At 30.5% G+C, this 27,195-nt stretch overlaps 2 protein-coding genes and 3 long non-coding RNA genes across 27 annotated transcripts in view; 2 read left to right on the top strand and 3 right to left on the bottom strand.

Moving 5' to 3' along the window:
* The window catches only part of Nak (Numb-associated kinase), a 29,835-nt gene extending 16,997 nt beyond the window's left edge, over positions 1-12,838 (top strand). For 2 of the 6 annotated variants that reach the window (XM_074122812.1, XM_074122816.1), the window contains exons 14-15: positions 2,596-2,811; positions 5,356-12,319. In XM_074122812.1, coding sequence (XP_073978913.1) covers positions 2,596-2,811; positions 5,356-6,302 — 1,163 coding nt within the window. In that variant the 3' untranslated portion in view covers positions 6,303-12,319. Of the gene's footprint in view, positions 1-2,595; positions 2,812-5,355; positions 12,320-12,428 lie in introns of those variants that run through there. The other 4 variants (XM_074122815.1, XM_074122814.1, XM_074122813.1 and 1 more) reach the window with 4 other exon arrangements.
* Positions 380-3,633, bottom strand: LOC141451444 (uncharacterized). The gene is made up of 3 exons (XR_012456786.1): positions 3,504-3,633; positions 2,050-2,262; positions 380-889 (listed from the first exon to the last, which is right to left on the bottom strand). It is a non-coding gene; the product is annotated as an uncharacterized lncRNA (long non-coding RNA).
* LOC141451448 (uncharacterized) lies at positions 12,428-18,268 on the bottom strand. Its single transcript, XR_012456807.1, has 2 exons — positions 18,223-18,268; positions 12,428-12,558 (listed from the first exon to the last, which is right to left on the bottom strand). It is a non-coding gene; the product is annotated as an uncharacterized lncRNA (long non-coding RNA).
* LOC141451447 (uncharacterized) lies at positions 14,344-21,212 on the top strand. Its single transcript, XR_012456806.1, has 4 exons — positions 14,344-14,884; positions 18,410-18,534; positions 19,593-19,717; positions 20,152-21,212. It is a non-coding gene; the product is annotated as an uncharacterized lncRNA (long non-coding RNA).
* The window catches only part of LOC141451439 (OTU domain-containing protein 7B-like), a 22,414-nt gene continuing 15,225 nt past the window's right edge, over positions 20,007-27,195 (bottom strand). For all 18 annotated transcript variants that reach the window (XM_074122822.1, XM_074122823.1, XM_074122832.1 and 15 more), the window contains 8 exons: positions 27,058-27,181; positions 25,241-25,401; positions 24,059-24,350; positions 23,538-23,653; positions 22,741-22,955; positions 22,245-22,367; positions 21,462-21,662; positions 20,007-20,258 (listed from right to left, as the gene is read on the bottom strand). The gene's annotated coding sequence lies outside the window, so the exon portion shown is untranslated. The remainder of the gene's footprint in view (positions 20,259-21,461; positions 21,663-22,244; positions 22,368-22,740; positions 22,956-23,537; positions 23,654-24,058; positions 24,351-25,240; positions 25,402-27,057; positions 27,182-27,195) is intronic.

The raw sequence follows: 27,195 nt of genomic DNA, 5'->3' as shown, positions 1-27,195 counted from the left end.
AAATTATTATGAATGTTCGTAACAGATTTCTCGATATAGTTTGGTGGAACATAAAAAAAAAATTTTAACGCTCTAGTCATAAAAAGCATTTTACAATAAAATTCGAACCACAATGGCCAAAATTTAGTTCTTTTAGAAAACAATATCTAAGTCATAGTTTCAAAAAAAACGTCATAGTTAATTAGCATATCTTGATGCTAATAGAGACTTCTTTTTTTTGCGTTACCTACCCGAAGTAACTCTAGTTTAACAACCTGTAAGTCGCCTATTTCTCTTTCATAGGTTTGCTTTCTTTCCTATTTTAACTACATCAAAACTTAGCCATACTAATCTCCATATCTGCTGAATAAGGGATTTCAACGTCCTGCAAACATTGCAATTGTTTTTTTTTTAAATTTTTTTTACAACCTCCAATCTCAATCTGATGCAACCTCCTCAGGCAAAGCAACCTGTTTTGTTCGATAATGGCTAATATTTTCTGTGTTATTGAGCCAATAGCAAAACACATAAGATGATCTCAGCAGCAACTTTGCCCTAGATGAGTAACGTTCACCTAAACGTCCGGTTTAATTTGGCCCGCTCAGAATTGCCACAAACAGCTTTATTGTTGCCAAAATGTATGTCTCTCACCATTCTGATGAAAGAATTTTCTTCTCTTTATTTCTAAATTAGATTAATTATTTCGAATATATAGTCTTAAATTTTATTCATGAAAAAGCTATTCTATAAATGTATATTTGTTTATTAGAACCAGTATATAGTATGATTGTTTTTTAACGACTTCTTATTTTTAATAGACTCTGGTTTTTGTCATTCACATAATTTGTTTACCTTTCTAGTCAGTTTTGCATTTTCTCTTCTAGTAATTTCAGTTTATTTTTCAAACTACCTAGAAACAAAAATCAAGTCTTAAGACACCTTTTTTTCAGATAAAATAATAAATATAAAGTAAAAATTATGTCAAAGCAATCACATTAAATTAGTATATATTTTTTACTTTTATTTCAATTAAGAATATAGATTCGCAGTCATTTTTATTTATAGCTTTTATAGTAAATGATATATAAAAATATATAGAAATATATACAAATATTGTGAAAAGTATTTTTTTAATGCGCTGTAATAGTTTTATGGCAATATGATTTATTGTATTGTGAGGGGGGGAAGAAAAACGACAATATTTTTTGTGAAAGTAATTCAAACTAGAGAAGTGTATTCATACAATGGCCATTCAAATGTAAACTGGAAGTTTTGCCATATGGTGATGGAATTGTGATTCCACCTGTGGGTGTAGAGATGGAAATATAGAGGGAGCTAAGAGCTAAGTTGAACAATTTTCGAGCTAAGACATTCCACCGTCCACTGCTCTAAGGATTGTTCTAGTCAGTTCAAGGTGCCAATTCATCCGAAATTTTTACCTACCCTGTTCAAAACTGAAGAATACCATAGGGTCGAAATATGTTAAATTGGACGTGACGGTACGAAAAATGAATGTCAAAAAACTTCTTTCTCAGACAACCCTGATTATATTCGGACGGTTCGTGAAGAAGTCCGATCCAAGGACTGTAAATGCGGTGGCGTCTAGAGCCACTTATCGCGAGAAACGATGCCTCTAACACATACCAGACACTTTGCTTCGCCATGATAGTGTGGTCGCTTAAATCATTTTTAACTTGTCAAATAGTTCGAACTTTTAAACAGTTTTACTTGATATCCAGATGATTTTCATATGTTTGGTCCCATGAAAGAAGCGTTACATTGTTTTGAAGATTCAGCGATGATGGGAAAGAGCAGTACGTGCAGAATTCGGAAGTTATTTGGGTCGCTTCAGTCGTATAGATTAAGCGGGTGAAAAATTTCTTAACCGATTTATATTTGAATGACCCTCGTATCACTTGAGATTTTGATTAAATAAATAATTATTCACACCCAAATTAAATAAGAAATTATAAAAGTGTAGTTTTAAGATGGTAATTCAATTCGAAAACAAAGTTACTGGTTAAAAAAAGAAATTTTATAAGTAGACTAGACAGTGTTTTACTCTCTTACACATTCCAATGTTCAAATATCAGTCCTTATTTTATATTCAAAATAATATTTTCAGCCAGTTTATAATTTCCTTTATGTAATTGAAAACAATTATTCTGTTTTTCTATTTTTGCTTTGTTTTGCACTTTCTTTACCATGTCATTTTAATTTGTGTGCTCATTCGTGAACGTAATTCTTCGTAAGATTGTATTTCAAATTACTTGTTCCTAGTGCCTGAAAGTAGTAAAAAAGATTAAAGAAAGTTACATTTATTTTGTAAAACAAAATCAGTTTGTGGCTGTAAAAAATAAAACAAAAAAAAAATAAGAAAAATATATAAATAAAGGCTGGTGTTTGAAATTCTACTTAAGTTATTTAAATACCCTAAAATCCTATTTAGTTTTATTTATTTATTATTATTTTTTAAATTAATTTTAATTCATTGGGATGGTGTAAGAAATTTTAATTATTATTATTTTTTTATTTAGATTAATTTTAATTATTTTTTTTTTAAATAAGGTATTAATTATTCTTTTTTTCTTTTTCTTTTTTTTACCCTAAAACCAGGTTTTGTTGACGTGAAGAAACGCGATTGGCGAGATTATCTTGTGCCCAGTGAGCCGGCTATTGAGGAAGTACCAACCGCTAGTGAATATCAACTTTCTAACACTAATTATGGCCAACAACAGTTTGTCAGAATACCAATACAGGATCGTTCTAAATATGAGAAATTAACTTTCAATCAAGAAGATGTTTCATCAGATGATGATACAACTAGTAAAGGTATGTGTTACTGCTGATAGTTGCGTGGAGAAGTTACTATTATTTAGTGGTTGTTTTTTTTCAGTTCTCTGTAGCATAATAGCTCCACAAAACTTTTTAAAACATAGCAACATACACTTATTGCACTAAATTATTTTCACTTCAGTGCCCGGCACCCTGACTCTATGAGGCAGGAAGGTGATCTAATTAATTATACAATATTGTATCTGCAGTGTCTCACGATCTGTCGCAGCTGTTCAATCTTTCTCGCGGCGGCAGACTTTCTATGCATTCGACTAACTATAAACTTGCCGGAGCCATAAAGATTTACGAAATTCTAAAAAACTAAAAGTGATTGCTACTCTACTGATCCACAAAAAATTCAAATTAGACACCTCTCCCCAATAACGTCGGCAGTAGTTGTTGGGAATAGTTCTGGAAGGTTCCTGTGTTCGCTTTCACTATGCTTTGGATTTTTTTTTTTTTTCATCGCTTCACCGAGTTGCCCCTGCTAAATCGAGCAGATGAAAGCATTAAAGCAAATTTAGTTTAAAAAAAAAGCATGACAGATTTGTTCAAGTGACAAGAATAAGCTTGAGATATTTTTTTTTATAGCAAGGTTACAAAGGTAAGAACATTTGAAAATATTTTCGCAACATTATTTATGGATTAGCTCGAATGACTTTTTTAAAAAGTTCGCCAATTGTACTTACGTTGTAGAATATACTCTTGTATGTTAATGTGTCTGTTCGTTTTTGATCAAATCATTCGGTCTAACAGTTTTTGAATGTGGACTAAGTTTTTATTTAATTAGTTTTTCTGTCAGTACAGTATGTTATGTGGAGGGAGACATTATCAAATATTCTGATTATTCCTATCTTGTTTGTTATAATCAAATTCCAGATAAAACTTACAATTGAAGTGTTTTTGTAATTTTTTTTGAGATTACAACTCTTCTAACGATTGTTTACTTACAAAATAAACTCGTGGGCAATAACACAATACTCTACTTTTTTTTACTGTTATTCTCAAAGATTCTGTCTTTGATCTTTTACTAGACATAGACATAGATTTTTTTTTTTTTTGAGATTACAATATCTCCTAACAAGGAGTTGATAGTGAATACAATAATATTTATATAAATAAGAAAATAGTAACATTACAAACTTGTATTGAATTAAAAGGAACAAAAATAAATTTAATAAACAAAATCACCAACTTCTGGTGGAACTATTTAACAGATCAATGCACAAGACAATATAGTGTGGTCGAAGGCCAAACTACAAACACTATTCATTCAAAATAAAAGCTCTTACTTTCAGTGCTGAGACTGTATAATAATACACATTATTCAAGTGCTCCAAATCAGAAATACATAAAATTTTTTCCAAATTACCCAGCTCATCTAACGATCTATCAATATATTTAGTTAAGTATTTTTTACGGCAGCTACTATATATTGGACAATTTAACAAGAAATGAATTAAATTTTCAGGTTTCTGAAGATTACAAATTGTACAATTTTCCCCTGTTTCAAGTGTATACAAATTTCCTTTAAAAAATAATTTAAATCGGTTCTCATTTGATATCCTTAATTGGCTTAATATTCTGCGTTTACTTAAATTACAATGAATTTGCAAATAACTTTCTTTAAAGCCTAGGGCACTTATGCATCTATACATTTTGTTATAGTTAGAATTAAGAACAGATTCTACATCTTTACTAACATGGTGGTTTACATATTTTTCCACTAAGTTAGGTAATTCTTTGCGTATTATATCTGGATTTTCATAATTTATGATATGTATCATTCCAACCTTGGACAATTTCTCTTTTAATTGTGTGTACCAATTATAGTGTATTTTATTGCCCGACCATTTATCTAGAGCTTTCAACCTTTGAATACAAATTTTAGGTAATCTGGACGAGTCCATTTCCATTACTCTGCACAGCCATGTAACCATACGCTTAACAATTTTTATTTCAATATTATTGTGACCACTTTCCAATCTTACAAAATGGTTAGGTGTGTTTCTTGGCCAGTGATATAAAGACTTATAAAATCTCAATGGCACTACTTCCAATTTATCTTTTACTAAATACTGCTAGATTTAAATCTAGGTAAAAATAAAAAGTCTTTTGATAGTAGCATGTCTCCCACGACCTATCCTCAAAAATCATTGATCATAAAAAGAATTAACTAAACTAAAGCGATTGGTTTTAATAAGGGTAAATGGTTCACGATCGATAAAAAGAAATCGTTCTATAGAGTCACATTTCATTTAAGCGATGTTCTTCAACTAGGTATTTTAAAAACCAATTTAATTCTTCAAAGGTTTAATTTTTCATAGGTGACAGCTCCTTACTTATAAATGGCAAACTTTGAGGCAAGCTTTACCCTCTAAATATCTGACCTAGAATGAATTTTCCGGAAAAACTTGTTAAGCTTTTTTTTTTAAGAACTGTTTGCTGCTTGTAGTTATTGTTATAATAAGTATTTTACAGGAAAAATAAATAAAGTCATCATTCCTTCCGGTCTATTACTGATTAATGTCTATGTTTTAGGTGTAACCCGAAGGAAGAAATCAAAATATAAACACCACAGAAAAGAGCCAAGCCATTCCGACGATTCCATAGGTTCAGCCACTGATTTACAAACTAGAGAAATTGAAGAGGCCGCTGCTGGAAGGCTTGAAGAAACTGAAACAATCAACGAAAGCATTCTGACCTGTGGTTCGTCAGCCTATCATGCGGAAACGGAAAGTATGGCACGTGAGGAAATTATGCAAAAAACCCGAATAAAACCAATAGAAGAACAAGATTGTTTTGTTGGCCATAATTATGGTGATAAACCATTGTTGGCTGACGATGAACTGGATATCTCGGACTCTCCGACACAAGAACTGGAGGATGTATTCGCAATGGCACCATTTCAAAAAAGTGAGAAAAAGAAACGCATTGCTAAAGAAGAAAATGTCTCGGCGACAGTGATAGCGGCTGCGCCTGCAGTGGCGGATGTGGAGGACATGTTTGGCGCACCTCCCTTCAACACGAATCCGTTTATAGCCAGTGAAAAACAAGAGTTCACTGATTCTGAGTTTGATGTAAAAGAAGATTTTTTTACTTTTGAAAGTGAAACCAAACCTCAATATTTCCAGCCGCCTCCAGCAGCAGTAAGTCCAATTGATGATAATAATTTAATACTAAATGAAAAATCTAAAACTAGTAAACATATTAAACTTCCAGAGAAAACTAAATTTCAAATTATGAACGACGAAACCAAATTTAAAACTAAAATGAATAAACATGTTTGTTTGAAAAAAGTGAAGAACAAACCGACAACCGGGTTGTGTAATATGAGTTTTGAGGATTATGTGGACGAACAAGAGGTATTGCAAACATTTGTACCGTATGAGGTGATACGAGGGAGTAACCAGCTGGAGGCAAAGACCCCGACAACACCTGCCGAACATTATGGCAGTTTAAAAAGGAGAAGCAATCCTTTTTCTTGAGTTTTATTTGGTAAGAGATATAAGGTATTGACCCATCAGTTCAGTCATTAGAAACTTCTACCAATTATTTCTAAGTTAGAAAATATTAAGTACCTTCTCGAGCAAAACAAATTTATTTAAAAATTAAAAAACTTTCGCTTGCCTTAAGTAGGCGTGTTTTTAAATAAAAAATCGTATCATCTGTAATAAAAACCTTTTAGAAAGCCTTTATAAAATTTATCGTGAGTATATAAAAGTACTGTTTTTCCAGATAGGTATTGAGTGCAAGAATGATTTCGTTTGCACCAAAACAAATAAATACAATTGCTTTATTAGACTTAATTAAAATAAATTATAAAGAGACGCAGAGACATTAATAGAGAGAGGTGTATAGTTTGTATATTTTGTCAATACTGTAAGTTTTATGTTAATATTTCTTGTTTTAAATTACTTCCCATTAAAATATTCATTCCAACTTTAATTTAATTAAATTACTTTTATTTTTATTTTTATTTTCATATATGTTATACATATATATATAAACTAAAATATTCAAAAGTTCCTAAATGTTACTACTTGTTTTGTTGTAATTAATTGTAGCATATTTTGTTTAATATTTTTCAATAATTGGTTTTCATTATTGTCTAGATATGGTCCTTTGCACTCTATGGACACCCTTCTAATAACTGTCAACTTTTGAAAATGTACGCGGTTGATCAGAATTATGAAATTGCTCTTCAGGAGTTCGAAACAAACAGTAACAGAGCTTGATTATTTACTTTAAATGCATGTCACAAACTCGGTTCAATTAGTAAACATTATTTTTTGTTACGTAAAAAATTAGGAAATATAAGTTAAAATAAAATACAAGTACAATAACACTTTCATGAACTTCCGCGAAATGCTTAAAAATTTGGGTAGGGTTTTGAATACAGAGACATGTTGCCGTGGAAAAAAGCTATTGGAGATTTAAGGAGTTTGGCAACACATGCCGCCTAGCAAGCGTGGAGACGATTGCCTTTTTGTATGCCATTCCAGATTTCCCAGTATTTGAGCCTATGATTTCTTTTAAAGGAATTAATTTATCTTTTGTAGTCATACTGTGTCTTTCTTAGCGATTATTACTAACTTATGCATGGAAGACAGAGTTGTTCCTTTTTTTGCTTTAGATGTTGCACAGGCCAGTATTCGTGGTGAACGGGAAACTCAGTGATTCCAAGCTTCCAAAGATACTTCCTTGAAGTAAGAATTCGTAGCCTAGGATTCCCTAGAGTTCACACAGCAGTTGTCACCTCTTTTTGTGCAATTTGGATTAGACGGCTAGGATCATTTAATTCTATTTGAAGTATTCGAAACTCAGCGCTACATTAGCCGAGTGGTTAGAGATGAGACATGAAAAGCTAAGATTTATTGTGGTATTGGGTTCGATTCTTGGTTTATTTTATTTAATGGTTAATATGAGAATTTAATAGTAAAGTATATTTGCAAGTCGCCTCCGATATGTGGAACTTTCTAAGCATGGAAGTAGAACGTTAAGCCCGCCTGAAAAAACTATTCTAATTATTATTTTCCTTTCACTGATTTAGGGCTTCCAAATTATTGGCGACTATTGAGCAAGATGTATATTTGGTTCTTTAGGTTTACGATCGATCTTTTTTTCTTCTTTCAAATGTTAGATCGTCATTCCTCATGAAGGAACGCACCAATGACACTTGTATTGCAATGCAGCAATGGTACTATCCTGCAACTGCAAGCTCCATTCGCTGTAACAACTTCTTGAATACTATTCTAAGTAAAGAAATGATGAATGGCACAAAACATTCAATTCATGCGCGCTTCCAAGTATTTTTATTTCTTCAACGAGCACCTGATATTTAAAGCGCTTTTCTGTAGTAGAACGATCTGTGTTCTCGGTAAAAAGGACTGCAAGTAATATGAAGGAAGCATTATACTATGATTAATTCTATGATTCTTCTGGCCCCCACCAGATCAGGCATTGCTCTCAAATAATCAGGAGCACTGAGATCACAGTCAAATCCCAATAAAGACAGTTCTCACATCATCTAGCTCAGCCTTAGTTCGTACTCGTTAAAAGTTTTACTGCTTCCATCAATCTTGTATTGTCTTTCCCGTAGTGTCAAGGCTCTTTGTATCCTGTATGAAAAAAGCAAGTGACATCCTGCACATCACATGATGGTTGAATTATTGGCGGATGCTTTGTACATCTGCAGATTATAAATATTAATCCTACTGTACTGGCCATCGGCAACACTTCGTCCTGCAATGCAATTAACAGCTCATCCTACACAGAATGAAGGTCTCTTTTTTTCCCATCCACAGGTATCTAGCAACTTTTGGCTATGCTTGTTTCTCGATTGGGCTCATAACTGGCCATGTAATTTTTATTATCATTATTATTGTTGGTCTAAACGTTCCATCACTCATTAACTGGCATTTTTGAGTGTCCAGGAGCCCACTGGATCTTATTTAACTTTTCAAGATTTTGTAAAATATCATTCTAAATTTATAAAATACACTTGCCTTCAAACTGGGAGTGCTATTCCAAACTTAAAGCTATAGAGAACCCCCGACCATGTTCATTATTTTAGGGAGGACTTCGTGTTCGAGCAACCTAAGGATAAATTTTTATTTTTGCAGGACAATTAGGTAGTAAGGCTTGTGCTTCAAAATGGTCATTTGCATTTTTAAAAAAATAATTAAAAATATTCATTTTTTACTTAGTACTCGTTTAAAAACTGAAGTACTAAATGTCTGCGCATTTTTTTTTCTTTTTCTATTATTTTTATTATTATTAATATTCTTTTTTTAAAGCGCAAACAGTTTAGATTTTTGTTTTATTATTCTTTTCCATCATGTAAATATATTGTCGAAATTTGAAAATTTGAAAATTTCGGTATACTTTTTTTTCTGATTACAATTTCTTTTTAGTGAATTTAATTAATTTATAAGCTTATCAATTCGTGTTTTGTAAATTAATTTGCTTATTTTTCCAATTATAATTATAATTTTTTTTTTTTTTTGTTAATGTGATTGTGCTTCCATTAAACTTAAAAAAAAGCAAAAATGTAAGATGTAAAACATATTTTACATTTCGATGGAACCATTGTGATTTGTATATTTTAAAAGAAAGAAAAATTGAAGAAAGAAAAAAAAAACAAGTATTTTTTTTATAATTTATTTATTTGTATTAAATTAGGATTAAGAAATAAATAATATATATATACTTATAGGCAATAGCAAACAATATTTTTTTGAAAAAGAGTATGATCAAGCCTGATTCAAATGTTTAATTAAAATAAAAGTTATGTATGTAATAATAGATAGATTTTTAAAATTTAAAAACAGAAAACTGCTGTATTATATTTCAGTTAAGCACCCTGCACCATATTCTCAAAAAAGGAAACATTCTAAAGAAAGAAACAAAATTGAAACAGGCAGGGAAGGACCACCGCTGGAAACGTTAAAATGCGTAGAATACGTATTCGCAAATAAAACTTGGCATCTAGATCAAATACTGCTAACGATTTTCTTTGGATTCTCTTCGCCATTCTTAATTTAAATCTTTAAATCTTTTTGTACATTGTTCATTGAACTACTACCTTCCCAACACCAGAAACACTAACAACCTTCCCAAATTTCCCACTAATGTACCATAAACTGTGTGACAATCTCTTGGTTATAGTAGTACATCCCAAATTCCCGTTTAAAAGTCGTATTCTACAACAAAATCCCTTTTACCTAATCTATTTCATAAACATCTCTTACAATGTAATTAAGTTGGAACTAATAGGGATACTTTACAAAACACCATTACTAACTTATGATGTATAAATTAGGATGTTAAAAAATACTATTACTAAATGTTCTGTAATCATATGTTTTAATTGTAATACTTTCTCGTATTTGTTCATTAGCCTCAAGAAGCAAAAAAGATTCGATACAACAGTGAAGATTTATGAATTTTAGAACGGCTTCACTATTTAGTAATTGGTTATTTTGTTTTGATGTTTTTATTTAATTTTTTTGGCGCATCGAAGCCATGACCATAAACTCCCTTCTTAGGTTATAAATATTACATCGGTTTTTTTATATTCTTTCTGTTTCCAGCATTTTACTTGCTCATTTTGTGGCGTCTTCTTCTTCAGGGATTGCATCTGCTCTGAGGAAATTGTTTTGTATCTTCCAATCCCTCCAGGAGGCCTTCCTGCGTGCCTTTTTCGGCCAAATCTCATACCATACCGTCTTCATGGGATTCGAGGTTTATCTCTTCTTTTCTCTGCGTCCTCTGTATATTGCTCGGCTGGGACCACTGCTCCGCCTTTTAAAATGCTCAGACCAAGTTAGTTCTTTCTCATTATTTGAACTTCCATCGTTCTTCTCACTCGTCGCTCCTCATTCAGTCCGGAATTAAAACTATTTTTAAAGTTTTGTTTACTTCCTATCTTTGCGGAATTCCTCTCGTCGTGTTAAGTGATAGTTTAATTGACAACTATTTTGAGGGTATGGAAGCATGTCTCGCAAAAGAAATAAATAAATAATAATAATAACATCCGTTTATTTAATAAAACAGTTATAAACTTATTAACATAATTATATACATACTAATTCTAAACTTATATAAACGTACGTCAAAGCGGCTCCCACATTGGCCCAAGTTTATGTAATACATAGAGTTTAAATTCCAAAAACTAGTCCTTCCTCGTAACCCCATATTCAAGGAATTAAGAGAAAATTTGGGCCTAAAGAAAATAGCTAGACAAATTCGGAAGAATTTAAGTTATTTGCTACAAAGTCCTATCAAGGAATAGTAGCGCGCGATTCGTAAGGCATAATCATCCACATGCAAAGCCAGGTTTCAGTGTTTAACAATCATGTTAGGTGAAGCGTTAATTGTTTGTCCAAAGTAGGTTATTCCAAAAATACTATAAAAAAAGTTCCATAAGTTGTGGAAAAAATTCTTAGCTTTCAATTATTTCAATTATTTTGGGCACAAATTTACTTAGTTTAAAAATTAAAAAACTATGCGCGTCAAGTCCACAAAGTTGTCAACCTTGTATAATTTTGTAGAGGTATTGAATTAAATTTGCTTTTAGCCTACGTCTTTATTACCTCAAATAGACATTCGAAGGATTTGAATTACGATTACATTTTTATCTTTTTATATTATTGTTATTCGATAACAATTAAATTTTGTTTTTGTAGGGCTAAGGATAGCGAATTCATATTTATCAAATATCATTAATTTGATTAGAATACGGTTAAAAGATAATGGATTCCAATTTATTCTTTATTCCAATCTTTCGAAAATTAGTCATTACTGTACATAAACTACTGAATTGCTGCAGTAGTTTGCATGTTTCTTAATTTTCAGTGATTAGAGAATTAATTCACCTAAAGGACATAAACTCTGATGTTGGTATCACTCCAGCATTGCGGATTCAAACTATGGCCTAAACTTGTATTTATTTTATTTTTATTTACATAAATGTCTGGTAAAATATAAAATAGGTGCCTTTGGTTCAGTATAAGGAGAAATTGGTTTTTGAAAAATATTATATAGCCTGAGTAAAATTAATAATTTTATGTTATTTTTCTAATTTTCTAGATATTTACTTTTTTAAACTAATTCTCGCCTTGAAATATTCTAAAATTCTATTGTAGAACCAAATAAATTGGCCATTAATTTTCTCGCGAACTTTTTCTATACCTAACGCAGTTGTTTAGAAAAGACGTCTTATCTTTCATTTAATGCTTTTCTCATTTTATTTGTTTTTTATCTTCATTCAGTTCTTTTCTTGAATATACCAAATTCAATTCAGTTTTCTATTTTACCTACATTCCATTATATTTCTTACATATTTAATGAAAGAAGAAAAGAATACAAAGTAATAAGTTATTGTAATTAAAATTAGTTACACAAATTCTTTGTTTTTTTACATATACATATATAATAAAAAGAATAGGTGCAGTTGCTTTTATTATTCTCTGTATAGATGGTATTAAAATTGTTAATTTATTTTTTGGGTATTCTTCTATTTATTTGTCCATTTCATACAGAATTTTCTGCAGAAGTTTATATTTAATTTGGATGAATGTAAATATTTAAAATGTCAATATAAATTTCAGCTAAACATCGTGATTCCATTCAGCAATGTTGCAGAAATTCGAGATTTAAAGACAACTGCCAAAAGAGTACCTGAATGAACTGTTATATTCACATTGGACCCTGTTCTGCTTTTTCCAAGGTTACACCGCCCTAAAACATATTTTTGAAAAAGAAAACATTAGTTTTCTACAATTACTTTCCCCTATACAATTGCAGCTTTTCTTAAATAAGCAAATTTCGGACGTCCTCAAACTACATCCAAGACTGTTTTCTTCCTGCTGGGAAATGCACCACTTCATTGGAAGGAAGAGTTTACAATGAAAGAGGTATCTGGGAAAGCTAAGGAAGCTAAAAGTCAAAGTGAAAATTAAGAGACATCTTCTATCCTGGGACCCAAAATATCTAACAAAATAAAAATTTAATTTGTATTTATTTTTTGTATATTCTTCTATTTATTTACAGACTTTGTTTGTTTTGATAATCTCGGTTTTGTGGTGGAAGGCAGCGTCACAAAACCAGGAAAGCTGATAACTTTTTTAACTGAGTTACAAATAGGCAGAGTGTCACTAAGTACCATTACTCTTTGTTTAATACTTGATATTCTTTATTAAATCAGTACTATTAATTAAGCATTATATTATTCTTGAGGGAAGATTTAAAATTTGGCATTCAAAATAATAAATCATTAATTTAAAATATTTCTTTCTTTCATTTAACAATAATTTTATGGAACAATGAAATTATTCATTTCTCAGCTCGTAATTTTAGTTAGTTTTTTTTTTTCAAACTAGTCCCAATAATTAACATCAGTTACAGTGTAAGCACCTAATGTTTTTGGTTAAAGAATAGGTCCTTTACTGAAGAATTGAAATCGCAAGGAAATTTATCTTCTCTGATTAGTTTATAAATGGAAAAATCTTGGGTAAGTTTCATGTTGAACAGTTTTCGTTTTCCGCCATGGTTGCTTGGACAGACAGCCTTAAGTTGGGTGCCTTATATTTTTCGAAAATCTTCAAAGATATAAAATTCTCCTAGTCCTGCTTAGTTTTAAGTCATTTTTATTCATTCCTATTTAAAATTTATTTGCTTCCTCTGGTGATAAAAATAGATATATGGAGGAATAACCCTCCAAAAATAACCCCAACAGAGATAAACTGAGATTTGGTTGCATCTTTTTTATTTTTCGTTCAGTAGCATATTACTTTAAAATTAATTTTATTCAAACAATATTGATGAACAGGTTTCACTGTCTGGTGTCAAAGTGGCGTATTAAAAGTCGCGTGATCATACAATGAAAGAGCGCGGATTACAAATAAAAGATTTGAACGCTGAGATAATAATTGTACTAGCGTAAATTACCAAACTTTATTAACATCAAATTTGAAATATTTTATTATTTGCCGTTTTGTGTCGCGGGCCGCACTTTGCCCACCCCTGGGTTAAATGATGTGGTATGATTATTCATGGATACGTAGTTTTGAGTTTCATTGTTAGGTATGATAAATGTGGTTGTTTTTATAACTATCTTGTTGGAATCATGTTTTTTTTTTCCAAGAACTGTGTGATGCCCGCTTTTGTTGCCAAAGTCTATCGTTTTGTTAACATAGTCTGATAGTGTTAATATCACCGTCGATTACCTTTGACCGCTTTAGTTTACATATATGATCTTATTCTATTTTCTTTTCGGCTCTGATTAATTGCTGTTCGTAGTTCCTGATTGCCTGTTTAGTTCTGTGTCTTTAGTTTTGTATATATATTTTTGATAGTACCAAGTACCAGCAGTTAAGTGATTGCGTCTTCTTGGTTATCATAAATAGTAATTAGTTACTGCCACTACTGCGTGGACAGTTAGATGTTCCATGTTTTTGGTGTGGTTATTATTTTTGAGTATATTTAAGTCCTTTGTTATTAGGAGTTGTGAATGTTGGTTTGGTAATGTTCAAACAGACTGAGCAAACGCAAAAACACTAATTTCTAGCATTTTCATTTATGTCTTTTAAGATTTTTCTTATTTAAATACTTTTTAAGTAATTGTAATAATTATTTCCCTAAACAAATCAAAAAAATACAATTTTGCGTCTTCTGCTTAAATTCGCGGCCCCTCCTTAATAATAGGTCTCTAACTTAATTAAAAACTAATAAAAATGCTCTAAACGTACCAGACCTTTTAAAAAGTACTATTAATAGTAATTTTTATTTTATTTTTTTAAAATATTTTACGATTTAGTTAACATTTGAATAACCACTATGTAACCTTCCTCACTAAGTCTGAAGGTGGTGTGCGAGATGGAAGAATGGCATAGTAATATTTTATCACTTTGGACTAAAGTAAAATCTTTGTTGGCTTGCAGCCCAGTAATGCTGAGTTTTTATGTGGAAGTCGGAAAATGTTAGAAGGATCTCATCCTCTCTATTCTGGAGAGTGAAGAAGTCAAGGAAATCTATCTACCACTTGGCCTTTGGAAATGATCTTCAGGTAAGCTTATCTATCCATCATTTAGTAAGTTTAAAGTATTACATCATAACACCCTTTTTTTAAGTTTTTCTTTGAATCGGAGTAAGTAATATTTCCACTGTCATAGTAAGTAGGTTAAGTACAATTTACATGTTTGTTATTAGGAGTTGTGAATGTTGGTTTGGTAATGTTCAAACAGACTGAGCAAACGCAAAAACACTAATTTCTAGCATTTTCATTTATGTCTTTTAAGATTTTTCTTATTTAAATACTTTTTAAGTAATTGTAATAATTATTTCCCTAAACAAATCAAAAAAATACAACGTTAAATTTGCATTTGAGTGCTGTAGCATTTTTAATCAAATGAAATTTTTTCAGTCAATTTAAATCTTTTTTCAATATTATTAACTCTTTCTTTGTTTTTTTGGGGAGGGGGGCTTAAAAGTTTTCTTTGATGGTATAGGGTGAAGGGACCAGTAATTGACTGGGCACCAGTAATTGACATACCAAATATAAACTGGTATTATAAGGGATATGAGCCGTTTTTAGTGGTGATTCTTTCAATTTCGTTATTGAGAAGCCTTTAGGCAGCAGTTCCAGAAAAATATTAATTTTTGGAATGTTCCTTGGTATCAGTGGAAGGTTATTTGTGTTAAAAGTTCAAAATCAAGGAAAAAACAAGCCGTTGCTAAGGAGGATTGATAAGAAAATAATTTTTCTTTTTTCTTATTTTTCGTTTATTTGTTCATATATTCGTGAGGTTATCAATGTTCTGTTATAATTAGTATTACTTGTAGATTTCATTTATGTAGTTTTTTTTTTAATTATAAGAAGCATTGAGCATTAAAATGGGGCTGTCAATCACTGGTCCTTGAAACGGCAATCTGCCCAGTAATTGACATGTATGTCAATTACTAGTCCTACAGCTTTTTTGTTTGAGACTAGTGATTGACTTCCTGGGAAAATGTTAAGATAGGTTGATAAATTTTATTATAATTAAAAATTCAATACATTGTAAAATAAAATCATTGATAAAAAAATATCGGCAACATAAAATAAATAGTAAAACTTCCAACAAAATATGTTTAAATTAATGAATTAGCAAATGTACGCCTTATTTCAAGAGGGCATGCAGAATGATTATCCTGTTGAGATCAGCAATGTATGAACAACAAACTGGAATAGTCGAGATCGCCGAACAGTTTCACGAGGCCAACGTGACTGATAAAAACGACGCCCACTTATCGGAGTTTGAAAATCTCTCATTCTCCCTCAGTTTTGGGTCCTTGCCACATGCCAAAGAAGAAAGGGAGGAAATGGCTGAACCATAGAATTCCATCAAATAAAACGGCCAGGGGAAAAATGAAGCTCCCTCAAGAGAAGTACCAGGTGCGAAATTAAACATAAGTGGAGAAGTTGGTGACTGTGATGTTACACATTACTTACTTTTTAATCTAGTTTTTTTTTTTCATTGATGTTTCATTTATTTAATACTGTTGTAAGTGCGAATGCTTACAACCTGAGGCGGGACGCGATTAACGTGCACACAGTGTATATATAAATGAGCCCAAGAGGTAACTCAGTAATAATAAACAATCAAATACTGTTTAGATGCAGAAAATAAGAATGAATTACATTCAGATAGTTTGGTTTCGAAGCAAATGACACTGGCAGCACAGATTGTGGAAAATATTAGCGAAGCGCTCCAAAAGAAGGGAAGCGTAGGAGAAATTTTGTTCACTAGAAAGCACCAACAACTCGAACCCAAAGACGCGTAGATGCCATCAGTAGCAACGTTATAGGCGGAATGGATAAAACAAGGATGTGACCACATAGTCTAATCGGAAGTAGAGAGTTTGGTAAAGTGAGAACCAAAAAAAATTCCCAAAAAGAGGTTTAAGTAACAAAATATTTAACGGAAACGTGGAAGGATAAGAGAGCGGAAGAGTAGAGAGAAAGAGATAAAAGCGAGCCGACAGACATTGTGTACGATCTAACAAGTATGTTAGCTAATATCTCCTTGGTACTATTGAAAGTAAGGGCTGTTATTCAAATTACCTGTCTTGGCTTGGGGACTTAATTAAAACTGTCCAGTAGGACAGTTGTGTAAGGGTTGGTCGTCAAAAACTGCATAAAAAAGCGTAATGTTGAAAAATATTAGATTATTTAGGTTTGCCTATTTAAAAACTGATTGTAATTAATTATGAATAAGACCGATTTTTGTTATAAATCCAATTGAAAAAGTGATTAAGGTGATTTATTTAGATCTAAAAGTGATTTTGAATGCATACCTTATGTCGTTTCATGAATATATTTGTATGTCAATTACTGGTCCCAACCCATGTCAAACACTGGTTCCACCGAAAATTCGGTATGTCAATTACTGGGTCATTGACATACTTCCAAAAAAAATCATTTTTGGTTGACATAAAGATCGAATTTACTGCTTTTAAAATATTAATAAAATAAAATACATCCTACTGGAGCGGTACAATTTTACAACCTACACCTGGAGCCAAAATAACGGAAGTTATTCTACCTTAAACTCGAATTTTTTCTTAAGCAGTCAATTACTGGTCCCTTCACCCTAAGTTTAAATTGTATTCAATCGTTGTGAAAAATGAAACTTTTTTCGTACACCGATCACAAAACAATACAACTTACTTGATAGCCGATAATATAAGTCGAATGTTATACAATTTACAGTTTTTCTGAGCAAATATTACTAAAATTTCCCGATGTTGTTGATATTATCGAAACACAAAGTTAAGATGTAGGTACTTATTATTATTAAATAATAATAAATTTTATGAAATATTGTACAATCACCGATTACCAAAAACAAAGATAGATAGATAAAAACACCCTACATTATTCAGACATGATGTTAAACCATCACATTGCTTCACCATACTGCAACCGGAGTTAAATTTTACTGTACGGTTAAATAATTTCAACCTAAGATAGACTTGCACCATTTTCAAATTAAACATATTTACAATATTGTTAAGAGCTAAAACTTCCATCTTCCAAATATTAGGATTCTGAAATTTGTTGACTAAGCTTTTTATCTATAAATACCATTATCTTCATTTTTTCAAAAATGGACTTGTCAATTAACGTAAGATAAAGTTATTTTACGAAAAAAAAATTCGTACTTTTAGAGCTTACTTTTAGATTTTATTGAATCTTGAAGTGATCTAAATCTATATATTTTTCGCATTTATGTTTGCATATTACATGATAGCTCAGTATCCATATTAATGCTTAATGTAAAGTATTATTGTAATTCGCAGCCCCCCTTAAAAATACAATTCCAACTTTGGTATTTAAAAAAATTAAAAATTTCCTATACTTACTGAACCCTTTAAAAAGTACCATGTTTCGTAATTTTTATTTAATTATTTTTACAAAATATGTTACGATTTAATTAGCATTTGAATAACCACCATGTAACCTTCCTCACTAAGTCAGCTGGTGTAGTGCAAGATGGAAGCATGGCGTAGTAATACTATGGTCTAAAGTAAAGTCTTTGTCGGCTTGCAGCCCAGTAATGCTGAGCTTTCATGTGGAAGTTGGAAAATGTTAGATGGATCTCATCCTCTCTATTCTGGATAGTGAAGAAGTCAAGGAAATCTACCTACCACTTGGCCTTTGGAAATGATCTTCAGGTAAGCTTATCCATCATTTAGCTCGTTTAAAGTATTAATTCATAAACTAACACCTTTTTTATGGTTATTAATGTTTCCCTTTGAGTCGGAATAAGCAATATTACTACTTTCGTAGAAGATAGGTTAAGTTCAGTTTACATACACAACGTTAAATATGCATGTGAGTGCTGTACCATGTTTAATCAAATGAAACTTTTTCACTCAATTTAAACTTTTTTCAATATTATTAACTCCTTGCTTATTGATTTTTTGTCTTTAAAGTGTTTTTTATAGGAATAAGTTTTATTTGTATTCAAACGTTGTTTATAAAAATGTTACTTAATTTTTTAGACCACTAAAACTAATAAACAATAAGGTAAAGTTCTTCTACGAATAAAAAGTTCGTACTCTTAGAGTGTATTTTGTTGAATTTTTAATTGATGTACATGTATATTTTTCACATTTACGCTCTGCGGATTGTAGTTTTATTTATGTTTAACAAAATTTACTATTATTTCACAAAACATAACAGTTCGTTACATTGGTGCAGCACTTAAAATTTGACAGAGCCATTGCTTGATTTTATTTAATTTTTACATTTTTGATTGCTTTCGGTTAATTGGTTGTCAGTGTAAACTTCTATTTTGTATTTAGAAATATTACTGAAAAGAGGTATTAACTTTGTAGGTAAATAAATAAAAGGAATTAGTTTTTAAATGCAGATTTTTATTTACTCTTATACCATTTGTACATTTACATGTTTTTACATAAAACATCATTTCCATCTGTATCATTTTCCAATTGCATAAGTTCTTTTTAATCGAGCTGATGATTTTTTAAATTAATTTTCATTAAATAAACTTAAAAAGGTTTAAGTTCTTTAATAAATTATTTTAATCTATATATAAATGTTTTGTATCAATTACAATCTATTTAATATTTATAAAAAACATAAATTGTTATAGCTTTTTGTTGTAACTCAGTAAACATTACAATATTACAAAAAACATTACATTACATACACTATTACAAAAAACATTACATACAATATTACATTACAATAAATGTGGATTTTTCAGAATGAATACTATTGATACCAGAGTACTGCAAAACTATTTATTTATCAATGGAAGCCCAAGTAAAAAAGACGTCAATCCAATGTGAATATATCAACAAACATTGGTTAGGAATCTAGAAAAAAAAAGTAAGTAGTTATTGTACGTAATGCATGTTTTTATAAAAATTAAAAAATTGCATGTTTTAGTTAATTTTGCATGTTAATTTTTTAGTGTTCATCATTGGCCTTATTCGTGATTAGCTTATAATTTTTTAATTCATTTTCATAGAAATAATTCCATAATGTTCGTAGATTATGTGTGTTATTTTATTTTTCCAATCAAATTAATTTTATTCTAAAGGAATAAGTGTGTTTTATGGAAATTTATTTCATTATCATTGAATGAAAAGATTTAGGTTTTTTAAAAAAAAGTCAATTCTTTAGGTTAATTACAGTCTTCTTTATTTAACTTATATAATCTACATCAACTTGTTACTGATGTTTTTCTCTAGCTGCTTAATGCTAGGTAAAACTCACTAAACATTTTAATAGTTTAAATTACAATAAATAATGCTTTTCAGAATCAATGCTGGTGATACCCAGAGTACTGGCTGCAAAACTGTTCATCAATGGTAGCCCAAGTGAAAAAGACGTGAAACATCAATCTCAACATACATTGGTTAGGAATCTATAAAAAAAAAGTAAGTGGTTATTGTACGTAATATGCATGTGTTTTTATGAAAATTAAAAAATTGCATGTTAAAAAAAAAGTGTAATTTTGTTGCTAAAAAAGTCTTAAAAATTATTTAATTTATTTTTCTATTTAATGTATTAATTAATATGAAAAAGTAAAACGTAAAAAATTATTAATATTTCAAATTGATAAAGAAAATGCGAAAAAATAAAAATGATAACCTAACAGGAAGGTTACAAGGTCTAGAGAGTGGTAGAAGTAAAAAAGAAAACCTTGAGAGAAGGTTAAAGATGGCTGGCAGAGTCGTGAGAGTGTGCTAGAGCAACTGATCAGCTGGGCGATCTGGTGGGCACTGGCGATCAGGTGAGTGACTGCCGCCATCTTACTCTGGGAGGCTATATAACTAAGTTCGTTGGAAGGGCGGGGTAGGGTGGGGAGAACCGTCGAAGCGACAACATCTCCTCACCTCACCATCATGATTCTCTGGGAGAGAGGTGATGAATGTTAGAACCGTTGAAGCGACAACATCTCCCGACCCATCATGATTCTTTGAGAGAGAGGTGATGAATGTTAGACTAGACTAGATAAGATTTGTTTGCGAGCGACGAGCGATCTACCCCCCTGCATCACTCAAGTCGTACTGACGAAAATTTCCTCTGTTGCCGTATATATAGGGAAGGCTACAGCACTGTTATCTACTTTTTAACAAACAGCTGGTAGGTGGCGCCCTCTGGCGGATTTCTTTGGAACTAACATTTGGTTTTGTTTTGTGGCGCCCTCTGACGGATTCTTCTGGAACTAATCTTTGATTCCTTTTTTTGTTACTTTTAACCTTTTTTTAGCCCTTCTTTTTGCTCTTTATAATTGAAATATATATATTTTTTTCCTTATAATTGAATATGTAAAAGAATAGAGATGCAAATAAATAATTTTTTTTAAAAAATAAAAGGTTGTTTTCTTATTCTCCTACTAGATCATAATTTTCTTTATATAAAAGTAAAACATTCATGCAAGATTGCAACATAAACATGCGTATTACATATTACTACTAAATAATACCTTTTGTTGGGTTTGATTCAGTTTTACAAAAATTAAAACGTTATTTATTCTGACTCAAAGGAAAAGATAATTTATCAAAAAAATACGATTAGTTTATGTTGCAATACTTAGAACGTATAAAATAATAGATAAGTCTACCTGAAAAACAATCCCACACAGGCAGAGAGGTAAGTAGAGATTTCCTTGACTTCTTCATACTCCAGAATAGGTTTAATGAGAATCTCCTAATATTTTCTGTTGGATATGAAGTAGGGTTCACAGAGATAATCATTTCCAGATGAAAGCTCAGCATTACTAGGCTGCTACTTGGTACATATAGGGAGATTACAGCACTGCTATCTGGTGGCAAATATTTACGTTTTCTTTTGTATTTCATTAATTTATATACACATTTCTTTAATAAAACATTATCAAAACTAGGTCTTCGTAAAAATAGGACGTACATAAATATATATTTTTTAACATAAAGGTTTTTATTAATGAAAAAACCTAATCCACTAAATAATAATCATTGAGACCAGAAAGAAAAATCTCGAATGAAGGTGGTATTAATTACTCTATTGTCGAATCCTACATAATTTAACAGTCATTTAATAAAAACATAAATAAAATAGTTACTAATTGGTTAGGTCACACTTTGTTGAAAAAAAAGGTTAATTTTATACAATGAGAAAAGTTACTTACTGAATAAGTAAGTGATGAAGAAGCAAAATAAAGATGAAACTGACACTTTTATAACAAGATACGTTCAAATGTATTGAAATAGTTTATTTTCAAAGATTTAATAAATCAGATGGCAATTAACATATTTGCAGTTATTTACGACGTATATAAAAATGAATTCTAATAATATAAACACAATAAAAGGTTTTAGTAAGGGTATTTACAACACAACAATAGAACAATGGAATGTTCACTCACCTAGAAATATAGGCCATCATTTTGTTTGAGAGAAAAACTCAAAATGTAGACCTTCGTAATGTAGAAGACGTTAGTTGGTAACATGGCATCGAAGATTGAACCGCAGTATGGATTTTTCACTAGCTAAAATTAACCAATCTAAATTACTTGAAAAAATAGAAAAGAATACATATTTGAAATACAACAGTGAATAGATATCATAGTCACAAGCGATTTGAAAAGATTGATATGAAAATATAAAAATTGACATGCCCGCACAATCTAGCGGCAGAGTTAGAAACTATAACTATTTACAGTTCACAATTACTCCGCTAGATAGTGATCTATGTACCAAGCTTTTAAATCTAAGAGAAAGCTCTGGTCAGAGAAAAAAGTTTTATTTTCTGTTAAAAAGAATCTAACTTATATTATCACGTTTGTTGGCAATCATAGAAAGGAGTAGAGCTTCAGTAATAATAAGTCTTAAGAACAAATGATTAAATAAATATTTTCTTACTTAATTCTCCAAAAGCCTGTCACCTCCGCCATTTCTATTCGAGGTAAGTAGAGATTTCCTTGACTTCTTCATTCTCCAGAATAGGTTTAATGAGAATCTCCTAATATTTTCGGTTGGATATGAAGTAGGGTTCACAGAGATAATCATTTCCAGATGAAAGCTCAGCATTACTAGGCTGCTACTTGGTACATATAGGGAGATTACAGCACTGCTATCTGGTGGCAAATATTTACGTTTTCTTTTGTATTTCATTAATTTATATACACATTTCTTTAATAAAACATTATCAAAACTAGGTCTTCGTAAAAATAGGACGTACATAAATATATATTTTTTAACATAAAGGTTTTTATTAATGAAAAAACCTAATCCACTAAATAATAATCATTGAGACCAGAAAGAAAAATCTCGAATGAAGGTGGTATTAATTACTCTATTGTCGAATCCTACATAATTTAACAGTCATTTAATAAAAACATAGATAAAGTAGTTACTAATTGGTTAGGTCACACTTTGTTGAAAAAAAAAGTTAATTTTACATAATCAGAAAAGTTACTTACTGAATAAGTAAGTGATGAAGAAGCAAAATAGGGATGAAACTGACACTTTTATAACAAGATACGTTCAAATGTATTGAAATAGTTTATTTTCAAAGATTTAATAAATCAAATGGCAATTAACATATTTGCAGTTATTTACGTCGTATATAAAAATGAATACTAATTATATAAACACACTAAAAGGTTTTAGTACGGGTATTTACTACCCAACAATATAACAATGGAATGTTCACTCACCTAGAAATATAGGCCATCATTTTGTTTGAGAGAAAAACTCAAAATGTAAACCTTCGTGATGTAGAAGACGTTAGTGTGGGATCGAAGATTGAACCGCAGTATGGATTTTTCACTAGCTAAAATTAACCAATCTAAATTACTTTACATATTTTAAATACAACAGTGAATAGATATCATAGTCACAAGCGATTTGAGAAGATAGATATAATAAAAATTGACATGTCCGCACAATCTAGCGGCAGAGTTAGAAACTATATAACTATTTACAGTTCACAATTATTCCGCTAGATAGTGATATATGTACTATTCTGTCACTTTTAGCTTTTTAAAACTAAGAATATGCTTTTGTCATAGATAAAAGTTTTTTCTGTTAAAAAGAATTTATAACTAATTTATATATAAGAATTTATATTATTTATAAGATAACTTATATTATCACGTTTGTTGGAAGTGATAGAAAGGAGTAGAGCTTCAGTAACAATAAGTCTTAAGAATAAATGAGTAAATAAATATTTTCTTACTTAATTCTCCAAAAGCCTGTCACCTCCGTCATTTCTATTCGAGGTAAGTAGAGATTTCCTTAACTTCTTCATTCTCCAGAATAGGTTTAAAGAAAATCACCTAACATTTTCGGTTGCTGGATGTGAAGTAGATCCATAGAGATAATCATTTCCAGAGGAAAGCTGAGCATTACTAGGCTGCTACTTGGTGGAGTAGGGTGAGGAGAATAGTTGCTTTCCGACCGTCAAAGCGTCATCCTCCTAACCATTACACTACATCATGACTTTTTGGGAGAGTATTGGCTTTTTCTATCTGAAAATCATTATTGTTCAATGAAATAAAGCGTTCATAAGAGTTAATCTTGAATTGAAAAGAGTTCAATTCATTGATACTATACATTTTAACTGAAACATTTTTAAATACGCATTTTTTACTTACTTAATCCATTAGGAATGTAAGGAATTAATTTAAAAAAATGAAAATAAAAATATAAAGTTTAATTTTTTAAACTAATCGATCTTTTACCATGAACTCGTAGCACTGTAAAACATCGTAATAGTATATTATTTGAATCTGAATAACTCTAACATTTCAATTTTAATTTCACTTAGTATTACACTAGTTCTAGTCAAGCTGCACTAATTGCCATAAATTAAGTTTTAAGTTGTTAACAAAAATAAACCGTTTTTCTATTAATTTCCATGAAAATAATGTTCAAAATTATTTAATTTTAATTATAAAACCTACATTTGGTAAAGTATTATTCATAAAAAAATTAATAAATGTGACTGTAATTTAACTAAAGCATTTATATGAACATTAAGATCAATTGGAGTAAAAAATACATCACATTTATAATATTCTAATATTTCTATTCTAATTCTAATATAATTTGTGCGAACCTCAAAAATTAAATCTTTTTAAGAATAAAAATGAAACATTTTACACGATACGTAAAATAATGTTTTGCTTAATTCAAAACAGAAAGTTTAAAGCAACAGAATTATCGTTTTATTTGACCGAAAATGATACGAATAAATTCGTATTTTCATTTAACACTTAACATTACAATTAATCTTGAACCGTTTTTGTAAAAAAATTATAACATTATATATTCAGATTCAAAGGAAAAGATTAATAATCAAAATAAGTTTTAGTTTTTGTGTTAACACTTCATCGCATTAAATAATTGATAAAACTACCTGAAGGACAATTCCACAGGCAAAGTGGTTACAAGATTTCCTTGGCTTCTTTATACTCCAAAATAGACTTGAGAAACAGCTAATATCGGCTTGCTGCTAGACGTAAAGATGGGTAGAGGTAATCGTTCCCAGATGAAAGCTGAGATTACTAACTAGGCTATCTGGAAAAATGTTGGAAAGCAATGGATAAAGATAGAAAGCTCCTGAATGCCAGATATTACCATTGAGCTCATTTCAACAAGCTATTAAACAACAAAATAATCAAATTTATAGTTCTTACTTTGCAGTCCTTTGAAGTTACTTTTAACTAAATACCTAAACTTAAACCTATTCTAAAAAATAAAACTTACGCTCCATAATTTTCATAGGCAACATTAACTTTGATGCTTTGTGCAGTGAGACCAAGATATTTTGGTGTTCATAATTTAAAAAAAAATAAAATAAAATTAAGCTACCTTTGTAGCCTAAGCAATGGAAACCCTAGAAAAGGTTTATTATCAATTGAGGTTATTTAAATAAATCTTAGAACATGCTTATTTTGAAATATCACTACACATTAACATTTATTACCTGAATTTAAAATGTATCGATTCATCCATTATTAATAATCAACCAAAACAAACGTAAACAATTACAAAAAAAGAAAAGTTAACTTCACTAAAACCCCTTTCATTTGGAGGAGTGTGTTTGTAATAAAAGAAAGTTATATACTTTACACAATACGTGCTTATTTTGAAATAATACCTAAGCGTTAAATTTTGTAAAATGTACCGCTGATTTTGTCCATCGTAGTACACTATTTATTGAATTCCTTACAGGTTTAGGACTTTCATCAACATGAAAGATGATAAATGTTTTAATATATACTGATTCCTAAATTCTCGTTTCCAGCTCACACTACACTTGCTGAGTGAGGGGAGGTTACATACGTGGTTACAAGATATCACATGGTGATATATTTAAAATGTTAATGAGCTGTAAAATGTTTTTTGAAAAATTGTGAAATAAATTTAATGAAGTCTAGTATGTTCTCAAGTCTTGTGTATTTTTGTTAAATAGGTAATTTTTTAGAACTGAAATTTATATGAGGGGGCGCGTTTTATGTAAATAGAAAACACTAAATTTTGTGTGTGATAATGTTTGATGATAGAGATGTAGCACTTGACTAGGTTTGTTTGGAGAGACGATCGACAGAGCGATCATCCCTCCTGCATTACTGAAATCGTACTGAAGGGGAATTGTGTGTACAGGTGTATATTTACAGTGCTGCCTGGTCGCGAATATTTGATCTAACTTACCTTTTTGAGTTCTTAAATAAAAGAAGAATGATTTTCTTTAAACTTTGCTTGCTTTTTGTACTCAAGTAGATTTACATTGATTAGTAAATTTCAATTAGATGCACTTCTGGGTGAGGAGGTTGTTATGCAGCCATTTTTAAAAAAACCTAGTTGCTACTACTACTTTAAGGCATAACTTTCTATTAGATCCCATGGAAGCACCTAATCGGAATACAAGATTTGATCTATCTTACTGCGATTTTTCTTTTAGAGCTTAACTGTCCCATACAAAAGTATTACACACTGTTTTCTAAAACCCACATGGGATTTTAGAAATGGTTTCAGGGGTAAACTCTAGTTGCATATTGGGCACAATCTCATTAATTTCTCTTAACTAATTTAAAAAAAGAGCAAAGGAAAATGCTGCTTTATTACGAATGAAAACGTTATTGGCCAGCAATGTGCACCCAACTACATTTTCAAAACGAATGTCTCTACATTCCAAAATTATACAAGATAAAATTAAATCTACAATTTTACCTTCAGATTCACATCCTTATTTCCTTTGAATCAGCAATTAGAAACCTTTTGGGAATTAGTATATCTGGCCAAGTTCTTTCTATTATATCACTAAAAGTAAGCCAACATAAGAACGTTCTGGTATCTAGAATGAAAAAA

This window comes from Rhodnius prolixus, unplaced genomic scaffold (genome assembly GCF_049639745.1).
Source record: "Rhodnius prolixus isolate KJV_2025 unplaced genomic scaffold, Rpr scaffold_8, whole genome shotgun sequence".
Lineage (NCBI taxonomy): Eukaryota > Metazoa > Arthropoda > Insecta > Hemiptera > Reduviidae > Rhodnius > Rhodnius prolixus.
The sequence above is the reverse complement of the archived record's forward strand: the minus strand, read 5'-3'. Positions and strand labels throughout refer to the sequence as shown.